Source organism: Diceros bicornis, chromosome 28, assembly GCF_020826845.1.
Source record: "Diceros bicornis minor isolate mBicDic1 chromosome 28, mDicBic1.mat.cur, whole genome shotgun sequence".
NCBI lineage: Eukaryota > Metazoa > Chordata > Mammalia > Perissodactyla > Rhinocerotidae > Diceros > Diceros bicornis.
In genome coordinates, this window is record NC_080767.1 from 34,790,776 (window position 1) to 34,806,950 (window position 16,175).

The 16,175-nt window shown below is 59.4% G+C and overlaps 1 protein-coding gene across 2 annotated transcripts in view; it reads left to right on the top strand.

Annotated features, from left to right (window-relative positions):
• Nucleotides 1–1,096: 1,096 nt before the first annotated feature.
• Nucleotides 1,097–16,175, top strand: part of LMX1B (LIM homeobox transcription factor 1 beta) — an 83,496-nt gene continuing 68,417 nt past the window's right edge. For both annotated transcript variants that reach the window (XM_058524059.1, XM_058524060.1), the window contains exons 1-2: nucleotides 1,097–1,598; nucleotides 2,435–2,621. In XM_058524059.1, the coding sequence (XP_058380042.1) occupies nucleotides 1,460–1,598; nucleotides 2,435–2,621 (326 nt within the window). In that variant the 5' untranslated portion in view covers nucleotides 1,097–1,459. The remainder of the gene's footprint in view (nucleotides 1,599–2,434; nucleotides 2,622–16,175) is intronic.

Consider the following 16,175-nt stretch of genomic DNA (forward strand, 5'->3'; position numbering starts at 1 on the left):
GAGCTACCCCTACCCGTGCCCCTCGCTCCAAATCCTGCCAGGCCAGGTTCTGGTCCATCGCCCCCACCCCTGCCCGGGTACCTCTTTCCCAGACATAATCGTCCTCTAAACTCTCCGTCGCCTGAACCGGGGCCTCACATTCCTCGCCTGCCCCGTGTCCCCCATCCTTGATCCCGGGGCCCCTCCGGGATCTTCGGTTACCCCTCCACCCAATCTCTGCCACGTCTGAAGCTTTCCCGGACCCCTCACCCCAAATTCGGGGCCCAACCCCCTCTCCCTGGGCCAAGGACCCCTTTGGTGAGTCCTGAGCCAGCAGCCCTTTCCTCCTGCAGTTCCCCGTCCCTCAGTCCCTGCAGCCAGCCCTCTCCGCGGACCACACCGGCCCCGGGAAGGCGCCTCCGCCCGGGGGACGCCAACTCAGCCCGGTGTGACCTACCTCGGCCGACAGTCGGGGTCCCCGGGCGGCCACTCCCGGCCGGCGCCGTCCCCTGGTGGAGCCGCTGCGCTCCCCGCCGTCCGCGCAGTCCGGCCTCGCTCGGGGCCACTCCTCTTACTGCTGAAGCTTTACAAAATATTAATAATACAGAAGGCAAGAAAGAAAAAAGAAAGCCTTCATTCCCCAACTCCCAAATCAATTTTTCAAAGGGGTGGGGCAGAAGGATTTGTTTCGAAGGCGACCCAAACTTCTGCGAGGGGCCAGCAGGGCGCTCGGCCGTGCCGGGACGGCGGGGCCCACGCTCGGGGCCAGGCGCGGCGCGGGGCGCAAGCTGGGGGCGCGGGGAGCCCTCCCGCGGGGGGGGCGGCGACGGCACTATTTGACGTGGAGCCGCCGGCTCATCCCGGCGCAGGGATACGAGGCGCACCAATGAGTTCAAATGTCAGGAAGTTTGAGGAGGGGTGAGGCGGCTCCCGGGCGCAGTATCCCTCCGCCGCCAGCCCCGGCTCTAAACCGAGCGGCTCCCCGGGCGCACCATGGCACTGGGGTAGTGCGGGGAGCGCGCCTGGAGCCCCGCGGCCCGCTGCGCCCCGCCCGGGACCCCGCTGCGCCGCCCGCGCCCCCCCAGCCCGCGGGGCCGCCCCCTCCCCCGCCCGCCGCCGCCGCCGCCGCCGCCGCCACCGCCACCGCCGTCTCCACCCCGCGGCTCCGTCTGCCGCCGCCGCCGCAGCCCGGCTCCGGGGCTGACAAGCAGGTGACAGAGGAGCCGGCGCGCGTGGCGGCGAGTGCCTGGGAGAGCGCGGCGCGGACTGCAGCCGCCCCGGCCCGCCCGCACGACGCCGGGGCCCGGGGCCAGCGCGTCGCCGCTCCACGCTCGCCGGGGGCAGCCCGCCGCCCCAGCCGCAGCCCCAACCCCGCGGGGGCCGCGCCTCCCCGGCTCCGGGCCCCAGCGGCGGCGAGCGGGCAGGCGGGCGGGCGGGCGAGCACCCTGGCTGGCGGGGCCCGCGGCGCGCCCCGCGTCCCATGGATATAGCAACAGGTCCCGAGTCGCTGGAGAGGTGCTTCCCCCGCGGGCAGACGGACTGCGCCAAGATGTTGGACGGCATCAAGATGGAGGAGCACGCCCTGCGCCCCGGGCCCGCCACTCTGGGGGTGCTGCTGGGTGAGTGCGGGGTCGGAACGTCCGCGTGGTCATGGGCAGGGGACAGGGGCCTCGTCCCAAGGTGGACGCAGGCGTCCAGGCCAACGGATAAAGGAAATGGTTTGCAGGACATGGGGGTATGGGGGACACAGAGAAGACTTCTGGAGTGATCATCAGAGGGGCAACAGGCACGCCTAGACAGGCATCCTGAGGGAACAGAGGTATGCAGAGACATCATCTAGGAGAAGGGAGGACAGGACTCGCCAGCCGCCACCCCCCATCCTCACCGGGCCTTGGTTCTAGAGCTGCGACTCAGGGCGGGAGGTGGGAGGCGGGTGGCAGGGGTGATGGAGGACCCAAGTAGTCACCTTGGCAAGCTTGAGAGTGACGCCAGGTCACTTGAGAAGGGGGAGCTTCTAAGAGAAAAATGCCCCCTGGGTCACCGAAACCACAGGTTTTGGGGAGATTGGGGACAGAAGACCACGAACGCCGCCGTGGGCGTGTCAGCCAGCGAGCGCCCCAGCCTCCCTTCGCCTGTCTCGGTCCCAGCCGGCCACCCCGCGCTGTGCTCCGCCTCATATGTATTAACACCGAGCGCCGGATCTCCGGAGAAGGGGAGAGCGCAGCGCCGAGCCAAGGGTCGAGGTTCGCGGCCTCTCCGCGCCAGTCTGGGGACTGGGACGAACTAGCCGAGGCTGGCCGGCCCCTGGCGCAGCGGCCGGGGGAGCGCAGGCGGCGGGCGGCGCTCCCGGGCTGCTCTCGCTCTTGGGGCGGGAGCTGCGGGCACCGCTGCAGCCGGGACGCTGGGGCCGTGCTGGTCGGCGCTGACGGCTCGGCTCTCGCCCTGTGCGCTGCAGGCTCCGACTGCCCGCATCCCGCCGTCTGCGAGGGCTGCCAGCGGCCCATCTCCGACCGCTTCCTGATGCGAGTCAACGAGTCGTCCTGGCACGAGGAGTGTTTGCAGTGCGCGGCGTGTCAGCAAGCGCTCACCACCAGCTGCTACTTCCGGGATCGGAAACTGTACTGCAAACAAGACTACCAACAGTAAGCACTCTCGTCCTTTTCCTTCCCTGCCGCCGCCCGGCACTCGAGCCCGGCCGCCCCCCTGCCAGGCCAGGCCCGCGTCCGCCCTGCTGCCGGCTCTGCGCGCCGCTGGGCCCGGCAGCTCCGAGGGCTCCGCCGGCTGCGCATCTCCCGGCAGGGGCGAACCATCCCAGCCTGCCCGAGACTGGGGGGGAAGCTGGGAGTCTCCAGCTTCCCCCAGTTGCCATCCTTTGTCCGGGAAACCTGCGCTGGGCCGCTGAGTCCTGGTGCAGGACAAGGCCGTGGGCCGACTGGGGGATAGGATGCTGTGGTTCCGGGACAGGGCCTGGCCCCACTGAGGCCGGAATTGGGGACCAAGAATTGATTTCCAAGCGAAAGCAGAGCTTTAGGGAGCCAGGCCCTGGCGGTGTGCTTCCTCAGCCCCAAGGCAGGCTTTGTGGGGGTTTGGAATTCCTGGAGCAAGGAGGCGGAGTGTGGGGGTGCTGAGCAGCCTGGATACCCCCCTCCTGCCAGGCTCCCTGCTGCACTTTCAGCCCCTGACGCAGAGAAACGGGTGTCCATCCTCCCCAAACCGTTCCACGCGGGGATTTTGCACTTTTAATTTTCGTTGGCTGGAGAAGCTGTCTAGGAAGAGGACCTGAAAAGGTGGCAAACTACAATCTGGGGCTCCCCAAGGGGGTGAGAAACTGACCAAGTCAGCCTTCCCCAGCAGGCTTTCCTTCTGGCGACGGGCATGTGTTGGGTAGGGGTGGCTGGCCTGGTGTAGCCCGAGCCTCAGGATTGAGGCCAGAGACTGTGGGGTGAGCCCTACCTGCTGACTTTTGTTTTGAGCCGAGACTACGGATTTGTCTGGCGAGGGGCCTGGGACAGAAAAGAGTAGGTGCAGGCTTTTTCTTTTGATCCTCTGGGTTTTGTGCCTGGCAGTGTGACTGAGAAAAGCAACAGCCAAAAGAGTGGCGTGGGGATTCCCATGGCAGCACGGTGGAGACAAGTGAGTGCCTGCGAGAACTTTCTAGGGAGGCCCCGAAAACCCTTTCAGATGGGGCTGCAGGGTAGGTACGCTCAGGCAGTTTGAGGCTCAGAGGGGGCTGTGTGCCCAAGCCTCCAGAAAGAGGCAAGGCTGCCCGTGGCTGGTGGTGACGGCAGTCTGTTTGCTCTGCTCAGGGATTGTCCCTAAATCCAGGCCCTGATGAGAAGTGGAACAGCTGGAGTGCCCCTTCCCTACCTCTCCAGCTGCTTGGCTGAGGCCTGGAAATAGTGGGACTGCAGGCCAGAGGCCTCAAGAGAGCAACGGGTTCTACTGTGAGAGGCTCTGGCTGAACCCCATGCTAGCACCTAACCTGACTATTGCTCCCCTGCTCTGGGGGCCCAGCAGGAGCTGCTCTTTGCGCCTTGTTCTTCCTGCTGGCTGGGGGCTCTGCGGCCAGGAATTGGGGCCCAGTTCAGCAAGTCAGCTCTGTTGCTGGTTCCAGAGCCCAGCTGAGGCCTCCCCGCCGTCTGGAGCACCCTAGATCAGGCACACTGCCATTGATCGGGTTTGCCCTGTGCCCTGGACTGATAGGATTCTAGTTCAGGAAAAGGTGAGGCGGCCAGTTAGCTCAGCCACAGGCGGGCAAGAGCAGCACAGTTAAAGTGGAGAAAGTAGTTTGAGGTAGATGTGGTTGGGGGCTATGGGCCGGCCCAGGGAGCAGCCCCTCAGCAGGGCTCACCAGCCTCCAGCCACCAGGTCCTGCTGTTTTGCACCCCTCACCTTGCTCTGCCTGCCCAACCCGAGCTCAGCTCTGGCAATGCCACTTCCCACTCGGCTCAGCCCCCGGTCTGGACGACTCAACACGTGGGGGCAGAAGGCCCAGGAAACTGGAAATGGGTCTCCGAGTCATTTGTGCAGGTTTTTGAAAAAATTGTTACATACTGGAAGACTCTTTCCAACCTCTTGTACATATCTACTGGTTCTCTCCCCCCGCCCCCCAGTCGTTGAGGGAGCTTCTCTTTAAAACAAGGATAGGATGTACCCTGGTTCTTCAGAGCACAGACCACAGAACTGCAAAGTCACAGAATTTGAGCGGGATGTTCCCTTAGAGCTGAGCGGCCAACCCCCTCATTTTACAAAACAAACATTAAACGCTTGGGATTGCTTTGTCAAAAGTATATTTGTTTAAAAAAGAGAAAAGGTGCCTAAGAGCTTTCTTCTTCACTGCAATAAGGATGTGTTTGCTAGTGAATTTTGGATCAGGGCGAATCTCTGGTCCCGAGTCCCCAGTCTGGGTCCTGCCGGGCTGCAGCCTCCTGCCGGGCATTATTCACGCCTCTGAAGGTCCCCTCCTCCTCCCTCGCCCCCTCTTTCTTCCAATAATGCCAATTGGGTATCTGCGCTGGGCGGGCCGTTGGCGGCTGAGGAGGGGTTGTTATCAAGACGATCGTGGCGACAGATACCCGGCTGGTCTCGCCTCAGCATTTCTCAGGGAGAGCCAGCACAGGGAGGCAGGCAGGGGCCTGGGAAGTGATGTTTTTTGCACAAAAATATATTTCACGATTTATTTTTTTCTTTGAGGATCGCAGATGCATATTTATTGCATCTGTGCATAAATGCTTTTCAGACGAGAATCCAGGCAAGTGGGCTCAGAAACGTGCCTTCTCGATCTTGTCGAGCCTGTGCGTCAGCAGGATTGGGAAATTAACAACCCCCCACCCCTGTAACTTTTGCAAAATGTGTCCTCGCCTCTGGAGGGGCTGCCGCGCTCGGTCCTTAGAAAGAGGTTGCTATTTTTATTAAGTGTCTCTTCCTCCTTTCGATTTGTTTTGAAGATCCGGGACATCCAGAAGCACAGCGTTATTTTACGCACCACGGGGGTGATTAATTGACATTCGGGCGCATTTAATAGCATTTGATAAAATCCATCCGCACATTCTGGACGGGCAGAGCAGAGCCTGGGCCACGGCATTTGGGGCAAGTTCACGCTTAGCTCAGAAAGTCTCCTTTTTCTCCGTACGTGGTTTTTGGGGACTCCTTCTAAAAAAAGAAAGCATCAGAGCGTTCTCCTGTGCCTGAGGCTCTGGCCCCTCGGTAGTCTGAGCTCCTTCTCCGGCAGAAAACCGGGTTAGAAACCGGGAGGAAGCGCGGCCTCCAAACGCAAAATCACGAACACCTCTCCTGCCTCCACTGGAGAACACATGAAAAAAAAAAGGACAACTTAACCCCCCCAGTCCCCTTTTTTTCCTTGGCGGCTTGGCCAAATAGAATTATGTAACTCGTTTCTTGCCGTCTGTCGCTTGTCTGGAAAGGGTTTCTATCCCGAGGAGGTGGCGAATTCCTGGAGGAGGCTCCGGAAGGGGGGAGGGTCGGTGGGAGAGTCCAAAAATCTGTCACAAAATGGAGTCTAATCGCTTGTAAGAGACATCGCCCAGGTCTGGCGACCCGAGACTCGTGGGTGCGCGAGCGGGAGCCCGCGTGCGCGGAAAGGCGCGGGGCCCCTGCCCGGGCCGCGCTCCCACCTCGGCGCCCGGGGCTGGCGGCGCCCTTCCGCAGCCGGGAGTGCCCGGGGCGGCGTCGCCTCGCCGCCGCGGAGTTACAGGGCTCGGCTGAGCCTGCGAGGGTCCCCTCGGGCTCGCCTGCCCAGGTAGGATGCGCCCACCTCGGCAGAAGGGGGGCCGCGAGGCTTTGAATTTCACAAAAAGCCATCTGAGTCTTGGGGTGATTTTTTTTTTTTTTTTTTAAATTTGCCCCAGCTGGCTGCGGCTCTAGTGGCCCAACCCGGCTCTTCCCAGCACATTCCTTTCCTGGGAAGTGTTTACACCGGGAAAGGCCTTCCTGGGAGAGTCACCTCTCCTCCGAGCACCGGCACCGGCAGTGTGGGTGTGGCACAGGGGGAGAGCAAAGTCAGGCTCCAGCCTCCTCTGCCGGCTGCTTCCCCCAGCTTGGGAGGCCTCCCATAGGCCTTAGCAGGGTGCCAGTTACCAGCAGCACCCCCTCCACCAGTGGGCACCCCAGCTGACATGGCCCCCAAGGGACTAATTCAGGGCTGCAGACACCCCTGCCCACAGCCTGGGGTAGAGGGCCTGCCCTGGGAATGGGTCTGCTTGAAAGGAAGAGCCAACCTTTTGCCTTATAAAAAGGCCTCTATAGTGCTCTCCCTGGGGATCTGAGGGCTGAAGGGCTCACTCTGGCAGCCCAAGCTAGGGGACCCTCTGGCCCCTGGGAGGGCACCTCTCCATTTAACCCCAGCGCCTTGGCTGTGGGCGGAAGGGTAAGCAAATGCCTTCCTGAGGCTGCAGTTGTCTGCTGCTGAAGGGAGGCATTATTCACAGCTGACTCCTGGCTCACCCTGTATTCCCCAGGCTCTGGGCTGGTGTAGCCTAATTTGCTGAATTTTTCTCGAGTGGGGGAAGCAGGCTGTGACCATCTCCTCTGGGGTATGTGATTGGCGCCTCTCAGCTCCCTCCTGCCCTGTGCGTTGGAGCCAGGCTTAGGACCACACAGCCCTGGCACCTACTTGAGCCTCTTCTGTAAAATGGGGACATACCCACCTGGGGGAATGTATTCTTATAAAGATTCGAGATAATGTGCCCCAAAGGACATGGCATCTTGCCTGGCATGTTAATACTCTGGAAATTATTGTTACTGTTATCACCATCAGCATGGCAAGGAATGCCTTGTCTCCAAGGACACACACCAAACTGCCCATAAGTTCCGTGCCAGCGAGAGGTGCAGCTGGCATGCTCATTTGCCGTGAGCCTCTCTATGCAGGGAAGATGAGGGGCACCCCTGGGAAAACTATTCCCTTTGCCTGAGTGGGCATTGTGAGAGTCCTGCCTCCCTCAGTGATGAAAAGAGGTTTAGATTCGGAGACAGACCTGGGTTCACCTCCCAGCCTCAGCACTCAGCAGCAGCTGTGTGGTCTGAGGCAAGTGGCTGATCATCTCTGAGCCTTGGGTTCATCATCAGCACTCTGGGGGTGATACCCAGGGTGGTTGTGAGGATTGCACAGGGCACCTGGTGGGGCTTCAGTGAATGTTCCATACTCTGTGGGATCCAGTATCCTCTCTGGTACCTCCAGAGAGGCAGAAAAACCTCTGATTGTAGGGGTGAGAACAAATGCCAACCATGCATGATCAGGAAGGGCAGGCAGCAGAGAGGGCCTGGTGTGCTGGCCTATTGGGGCCATGGTGGGTGGAGGTTGGTGTAGAGCAAAGATCTTTCCACTGGGGAACAATTGGAATCTCCAGGGTCTGCGTATAGCTTGGAAAAGCATACTGGATAATACAATTGCGTATTTGGAAAACTGTTCATGCTTATTGTTTTTGTGATTCAAATGACAGGGAAAAAAAAAAAAAAAACTCAACCAACATCTCCCAGGCTGAGGGAGAGATTCAGAAGAGGGGGCGTGTAGGGGAGAGACCCAGGGATCTGTGTGTTCCTCAGAAAGAAGATGAGGTTTAAAAGGTCGAGAAACACCAGCCAGGCGGTCAGAAGGATCCTCTAGCCCAGGGAGGTTTTTCGGTCCGTGATGGGCTGGCAGTGCTACCCCAGGGAACTTCCTCTGTCCTGCGGCTCTGAGGTTTTTAAAACAGAAAAGGAAAAAAAAAAAAAAATCCCAGTCCTACTTTGGCATTAGTTAGGCTGAGGAATGGAGGATACACTCAACGACATGAGTTATAACTTCCAATTTGTTGGACACCACAGTCAGGCCTCAGCTTCAGGGGAGGGAGGAAGAAAGGGATGGTCTGCTGCTCCAAGGAGCCTGTGTGAGCTGTCCGTCAGCTGGGTGCAGGAGGACCCAAGGTCCTTGGCTCTCTGGCTGACCCCACCCTCTCCAGCCCCCAGATTCTGTGCTGATGGCAGCAGAGAGCAAAACCAAAATTATATATATTTATTGCCACTGCAGTCAGAAGTGGGGAGGCAGTGGTAGGGCGGGGAGGGTAAGGCTGAAAACCATATTTGAAAAAGTTGATTCACGAAGGCAGAGGAAGCAAAGTGGCAGACGTTTGCCATTTCATCGACCGGCTGGTGTTCTCCATTCATGTCATAAATGTCTCCTGTCATTTGAAGCCAAAAGCAACATGATTTGGTTCCCCGGTGGCCTATAGGGTTTTTCTCTTTTTTTTCTGCAGTAAATGTTTATTTGTTAATAATATACTTTAAACAGCCTAGCCTTGACCTCAAGTCTCCCGAAGCATCCATCTTCTCTTCAGAAAAATCTTTCAAAGTTTGTGTAATTTTGGGGGGAAGGTGTAACTGATGGGGCAATGAAGGGCCTGTGTTTGCTTTAACTACTGCTGCATCTTGGAGTGGTGGGGTATAAGGGGCCACTGTGCTCAGAATGGCAACTTTCTTGGGTTTCAGGCCTGGCTGACAGCACTTCCTGGCTGCCCTCTACCTTTGCTTGGCCATATCAGTACAAATAAATTTCTGCGTGGGCCCTTCCTTTGTTTTCCCCGGGGGCAATATTGTATCCATTTCTGTTCAGCTTCTTGACTGGCAGCTGCTGGACCTGCCCTGTCAACCCTGGAGCCCTGAAGGGGGTGGGGGGAGTACAGGGGTCGGGGGATGTGTGAGTATGTGGGGAGGGGGGCTTTGTCTCAGTTGGGAGCCTGGCCGGGACTGGCCTGGCCCCAGTGTGATGGCTGGTGGCAGAGCACCTGGCTAGGCCAGGCACTTGGTGAACTGAGCAAAGTGTTGCTGAAGGAAAAACCCGGTTCTTGGAGTCTGGTTCCAGGAGAAACAAAGATGTTTGCTTCCTGGCCGGCCCATGCTTAAGAGGTTTCCCTGGGAACTGAGAAGTGGTTGCCAGCCGGGGAGGGTTCTGAGGGCTGCCCAGAGCAACAGAGGTGCCCACCAGGGCTGGCAGGAGTGAGGAGACCACCAAGCTTCTGGCTAGATGCATAAAGCTGAGTGAGCACGCTGGAACACAGGACTGCCAGGGATTCCCCCTCCCCGAGTGCCTCTGCTGGGTGCGCAGCGAAGATGACGGGAGAGGAGGAGCAGAGGAGGAGCAGCGCTGGGTCGGGACAGGCTGGGTGTGACTGCTGTTCCCCCTTTTCCCGCCTCCCGCTTTCCTCCGGGACCCCGCGACTGTTGTCATGTGATTCCCGAATTGCCATAGTTATTGGGCTGTCGAGGTAGGGGCACCTGCCCAGGCCTGGAGCTGCCCGAGCCTGTGGAGATGGAGAGGACCAAGGTGCTCCGGGGCCACCTTCTCCAAATGTAGGGTCTCCTGGGTGGGGCACATGTTCTCAGAGGGAAGAGCGAGATGGCAATTACAAATCAGCGATCCAACGTCTCCTGCTCCCAAAGACACAAGCCAAGGGCCTTTTGGGGAGGCTGATGGCTCTTCTTGAGCCTCAGTTTCCTCCTTTGTGCAATAGGGGTGATAATTCCAATCTCGCAGGATAAAGTGAAACAAAGTCAAAGGTGCCAGCCTGCAGTGGGCATTTAATGTATGTTTCCTTCCTGTCTGCCCGGGAAGTGAGCCGGAGTCACCCTGCCTGGCAGGAATGCATTGTCTGCCCCTCGTGGGAGGCCCAGAGAGTGCAGCCTCCTAAACAGGCCCCCCCCCGGGGGGCCGGGCCCACCCTCCTGCCCCTCACCTAGGTCTGAGGCCTGTGTTTTGAATTTTTCCCTTGAAAAGAGAGTGGGGCAGGTCTGTCAGAAACTGGTCCTTGGAGGCAGGCAGGCAGCAGTCTGTGGATGGGCCTCCATTACTGCGGAGGCACATGGGCCCTGTTTTTTCCCAAGACTCCTGAGCATGGCCAGTGTAGATGTGAACTCGCAGGAGCAGAGCCTTGCTGACCCCAGAGGGGCAGGCCACAGTAGTGCGCCTAGAAGGAAAAGGAATTGGCTTTTCTTGAGTGCCTGCGATGTGCACTGACCTTCACAGCTCTAGCGCTATGTATAGGTGAGAAAACCGAGGCCGAGGGAGTTCAGTAACTCCCTCCAGGTCCAGAGTTACTCTGTAGCCGATTTTTTCCCCAGGCGGGTCTAACTCCCAGAGCAGATGGGATCCCTAAGTCCTCACGTCCTGACCTTGCCAAAGCCCCAGATTCCTGCTCTGGACGGTTGTACTTCTCCCTAAAGCGCCCAGCCTGGAAGGTGTGGGGGGCCACTGCCCGAGGATTGGAAGGGGTGCGGATGGGGGGTCACTGCCCTCTTCACGCTTAAATGCCCCTGTAGAGCCATCTCTTGGCAGAGAAGGAAAAAGGGTTAGAATAACTGCCTTTCTCCAGGTGGAAGAGCTTCCTTCGCCGCCCCGGTGCGCGGGCGGGGCGGCTCTCGGAGGTCTCCACCCGCGCCCTCCTCCAGGCCCACCTCTCCAAGGGTTCCTGCCCCTCGTTCTCCTTTCTCCCGGAGTGGGGCAGCGGTGCATGGGGTCCTCTGCTCCGAGGCTCCTCTGCCGAGCCGTGGGCGCCCGCAGCGGTTGATGAATTTCGGTGTCACCAGGGGTTTAGCCCGGATTTGGGAACCGCGCGCTCTAATACGCGCACACGGTCCTGCTCTTTCTAAAGCGCAGCCCTTTCACCCAGCTGCTGATTTATGGAGGAATCCGATCCCGGGACGGGCTAGGCTGGAGCTGGGAGCCTGGGGCCCCCGCGGTAGCCTTCGGGCTCCTTCGCGTTTCGGGGGCCCTTGGCTGTTCCAGGCGCTCTCCTGGGCTGGACTTGGGGCGCCCTGTCGAGTGGGGCCTCCCACGGCCCAGGAAGAATGAGTCCCCTCAGAGCCACTTAAACCCGCTGGAAGGGAGCGAGGCTGGCGGAGAGAGTTCACATTTTCATTCGGAATTGAGCCGAGTCCTCGCCCCTCCCCAAGCCCTCCCGCCGACCCCCTTGGGCAGGCCCAAAAGCAGCGAGTTCGGGAGGTTTGTTTACCGAAGGAACAGAAAATTGAAAAAAAGAGTCTAAGACCTTTTTCCCGGCCGAGAAATGTGCAAAGTCCCTCAGCTCCGGGAGGCGGCGAGGCGGCCCTAAAGGCCGAGATCCCGGCGCGGACGCTCGGGCGACCCCAGCCCCCTCCCTCCTGCGCCCAGGCCGCACCGCCGCGGGAGGGCGGATTTTTTTCAGATTTGGTTTGCAGGGGGGAAATGTGGTTGTATCAATCCACAAATATTTACTCTTAACAGACTTGTATCTGTGGAGATTTCGAACAAAGACAGTTTAGGGGGATTACAAAAACCCTAAACCCCGTTTTTCTCCCGGGCTTGGTGCTTTAAATGCCAATTACAGGCGAGCCATATCCAACAGCAACGGGGGTGAAGGCGGCAGGGTCGGGGAGGGGTTGGGGGGCGAGTCCAGCCATTAAATGTAACTTTTCATTATGAAAAGGATTTCGCCGGTTTTATCTTCTAATAAGATTATGTCACGAACACAAGTACCTAGGATGGTGCTGAGTGACAGGGCTCTGTCGTTTAATCAGAGGCTGCGCCGCTCAAACCGCGGGGCCCTTTGTCCGACGGAGTGAACGACGGAAACTTGCCGTCCTAATCCCCTTATTCATGTCAAGCAGAGAAAAGAAGCCGAGCACCTTACAACCGTGTCCCCTCCACCCCTTCCGAGGGCGGCGGGAGGAGGGGGCGCCGGCCCGGTCACCCCCTGGTGCCTTTCGTTTCTGAGCGTGCATGGGTCTCCCGAGCCCGCCGTGCGTTGCAACAGGGGTGGGGGAAGGGGTTGCTTTGCGGGAGCCTCAGTTGTCAGCTTCTGAAAAATGGGGGCAACGACCCCAAGGCCAGAGGATGGTGGTTGGGGCATTTTTTTTGCCTCCACTGACGGAGAGCACGGGCCCGCTCTGTCCCCTCTTCCTAGGAAAGGTGGCGCTGGAGCGTGCACACCCACCGTCCCCATTAAAGCGGGATTGACAAGATGCGAGAGGCCGCATGGAGATGCCAGGCTGCGGTTCTCCTCGGGGCGTATTTCGTTGGATCCCTGGGACTGATGTTGCGACGCTGGTACTCCTGCGAGTCTCCAGGGTTGACCATTCCCGCTGCTCGCTCGCTCGGCCCCTTTCTTCCGAGGGCGAATTCCTTTGTTCGACCCCTGCGGAAACCCGCTTCTCCACCGGGCCGGTGGCGCCTTTATTCTCTCCACCGCCGCCACCACCCTTGTCCCACAGTTTGCAGATCTTTCCTGCGGCGCCCCAGCCGCACAGACCCAGCCGGGTCCGTCGACCGGCCCCTCGACGTCGCCACCCGGCCCGAGCCCAGCTGCCTGCTCGGGCAACTATAACTCCAGCCCGCACAGCGGGCGCCGCAGGCGCGGACTTCAGCCGCCGGCGTTCCTCCGGGCACAGTGCGACGCTACGGGCGTCAGAGAAGCGGCCGAGCGCGGTTCCGGGTCGCTGCACCGGCTGGAAAAACCAAAAGCAAAACCAACACTCAGCAAATGAAATCCGTGCGCCCCTGGGGCTCCGCTCTGCACCCCTCCAGAGAACCAGGCCGGCCATCTCCGGGCCGGCTTCTAGAGTCTTAGACCGAAGGCTCCACACTCAACGGAGCTGGAGGGGGGACTTCAGAGGAATTTCTCTCTAATATACCCGGCCCCGTGGTCTCCTTTTAAAGCTCTTAGGCTGTGCTCCAGGCCAGCCTCCTGGGGACCCCCCGTGCGCCCTGGGAGCGCTCTGGAGATGCCTGACTGCACGATGCCTCCTCCCTCTCCAGCCCAGGCTCTGGGCGCGGGTAGGATCGGGCTGAGAGCAGGGTGTCACCTCGTAAAAGCGACAGGCAAGGGCTGTTTTATGGGGAGGGAGAAGGGGCAGGAAGTGATGCTTCCATCTCTGGCCGCACTGGGATGGAGAGCCCCGATGGAGGGAGGCCTGTTTGGGCGGGGGACTACCAGGGGGACAGGGCACGGTCAGAGACAGTTGGGTCCGCAGCCATTAAGCATGGGACAGAGACCGAAGGACCAGGAACCCGGAGCTCACCTCCCGCCCGTCCTCTCCCGGAGCCCCCTCTGCAATCCCGGGCTCAGCCAACAGCTCCGGCCCTTCCTCCCAGGCCGGGGGCGGGGGAGAGACTTTCTCCCTCGAAACACTTGATACCAACTTTGTTTTTTTGGCAAGAAAAATAAGCCTTGTTTGGAAAGGGGGGGAGGTGGTCCGGTGAGCGAGGGAAGGAGGGAGCCGGCGGCAGAGCAAACTTTGCGGATTGGGTTTCAGCGCCTCCGCCCCACCCCCAGCCCCGCGGCGGTGATTTGTGTGCGGGGGTCTGTGACCCTGTGAGGCATCAAACGGCCCGCGGGAACCGGCCGAGTTCAGAGGGACAGTGGGCAGAGGGGCGGCCTAAGACAACGCAGATGGTTCATATCAGCCCAGCCTGGCCGAGCCCTGGGCTCGCAGCGTCTGCCCGCTGGCCTGGGCTCCTCTGCAGGGAAGAGGCCTGGGGTCTTCAGGGGGAGGCCTGAGCGGTAACAGGGGGCCAGGAACGCAACCGTCAATGCCCAGTCGGCCCCTGTGGAAAGGAGGCCAGGCGGCCAGTGACAGAATTCCTCCACCAGGTGGTCCTGCCCTCATCCAGCTCAGGAGCAGCCTGACCCTCCTTGGCTGCCCAGAGCAGCCTCTGGGCTGACTGCTCTGACTACCTAGCCTCTGAGCACTGACTGCTCAGGGAGACCCTCCAAGCTCTGCCCTGCAGGCAGCTGGGGCTCATCCAGGTCATAGTGCTCCTCCCCTGGGGACCCTGGGTCACCTTCTTCTTTCCTGGGGGGTACCCTCCCTTCAGTCTCTCTGCTGTGATGGGTTGGGGAAGCGCCCGACATTTGTTCCTTCGTTCGTTCATTGTACGACTGTGGTAGAACGCCCTTCTGTCTGGCCTGGGCTAACTCTCAGGGACTGTTCTTCCTCCCTCCCAGCCCCCAGGGGAAGCTGAAGGGGCTCACCCTGGCCTTGGCCCAGAGCCTTGCTTTGGGGGTGGGGCCCTGCTGGGGCAGGGTGGGTGGGGCACTTGCCCACACCAGCCTTGGCCTTTGAGCCAGCTGCCCCCCTCCCCAGAGCTGGACCTGGGCTGTGGGCTGTGGACACCAGCAGTCCCAGGCACCCCTGCCCTGCTCTCGGCAGCTTGGCTCTCTCTGTGGCCTCCGAGGACCCTCTTCAGTGACCACAGCGAGGGTGCAGTGGGGCCACATCCACCACTGGGGCCTTGGGCTGCTTTAGAATGTCTTAGCTGAAGGGCTTTTCAGGATCCTTGTGGAAATGGGAAGACTGAGGCCCAGGTGCAGCCAGGACTTGCCCAAAAGCTCACTCAGTTGTAGCAGAATGGAGGCAGGATCCCCAGTCTGCCCACTGCTAGGTTAGGGGGTCTGTGTGGCAACTCTACAATTCTTTCTAGAACCCTCTCCCAGACTCTGGGTTTAGAACTGGCCTAATCTGTCCTCCCTGGGCTGAGGTCACGGGGAGGGGAAGGTCCTTCCATCCGTGATGAGATGATTTTGAGAGCTTTCTGGATAGCATGGGGCCATGTGGGGTTGGGAATTTTATCTTCTAAATTGGGACACTGAGGGACAGGAGCCTGGTGACACAGTGCCACATCCCACCATCCCTCTGTCCTTCTGGTGTCTGACTCCCAGATGCCTTGAGGTTGGCCGTTCCTCTGTACAGCGGGTCACACGGAGGGCATTGGCCTGGCCAAGGCCACAGAGGGCCTTTGGGCTGCCAGAACCTCTGGGGGCTCCGTCTCCCGGGGTCCCTGCCTCAGGGGAGCAGCTGGCTGGGTCATCTGTACACGGAAGATACATCTGTCCTCCACATGTTGGAGGCCGAGCAGAGGACATGTGGTTTGGGACGTGTTATCTTAATCGTATTTATTAGCCAGTCCTGAAATAAAAAAGAATTTGATACTGTTACGATTCGGAAAAGATCCCCAAATCTACACGGCGACAGATCAGCAGAGGCCGCCAGCCACAGCCAGGTTTCTGTCAGCTGGGATCAGGACACGGCTTGGAGGTCCTTTGGGTGGTTCTAGTGCGATGGAATCTCTATGCTGTGAAACAACACTTACTGCTTTCATTTTCCCAAGCAGAGATCTGAAGCAAAATTAATTACCCCGCCTTGACTGATAGTTGCTCTGTTGGAGTATGGTTCTAATCCTTATTAACATTCTCTACAGTCAGGCATGAAATATGACTTTTACACCACACTCTTTGGCATATGTTTTTCTTTTCCCGGATATTTTTCAGGCTATCTCTGAGCCTCACTGCTGTTCATTATTTTTGCCATAGGTCTAGAGTTGCCGGCCCCAAAGCCAGTGCCGCGCAGCCAGGGGGGCAGGGGGTGGGAATGACACATCTCTGCTCACGACGCAAATTGCTTCTGATTATTGAGCTTTGAATGTTTTCCTCCATCCTGTTTTTATTAAAAACTCCGGTATATTGACGCTTGATGGTGTCTTCAATTAGGTTAAAGAAAAAAAAAGCAGGGGGTTCCCCTTTCTGTAGCAGTATGTAGAGAAAATAGTTATGACCGCAAAATTGCCGTCCAAACCTGGTTCTAGTAAAGCTGGCCCTGCTTTGACGAGCCCAGCAGGCTGGGAGCTCTTTTCTACATGTTCCAGCTGCTGGGGAAACAGAGCAGGGAGGAAG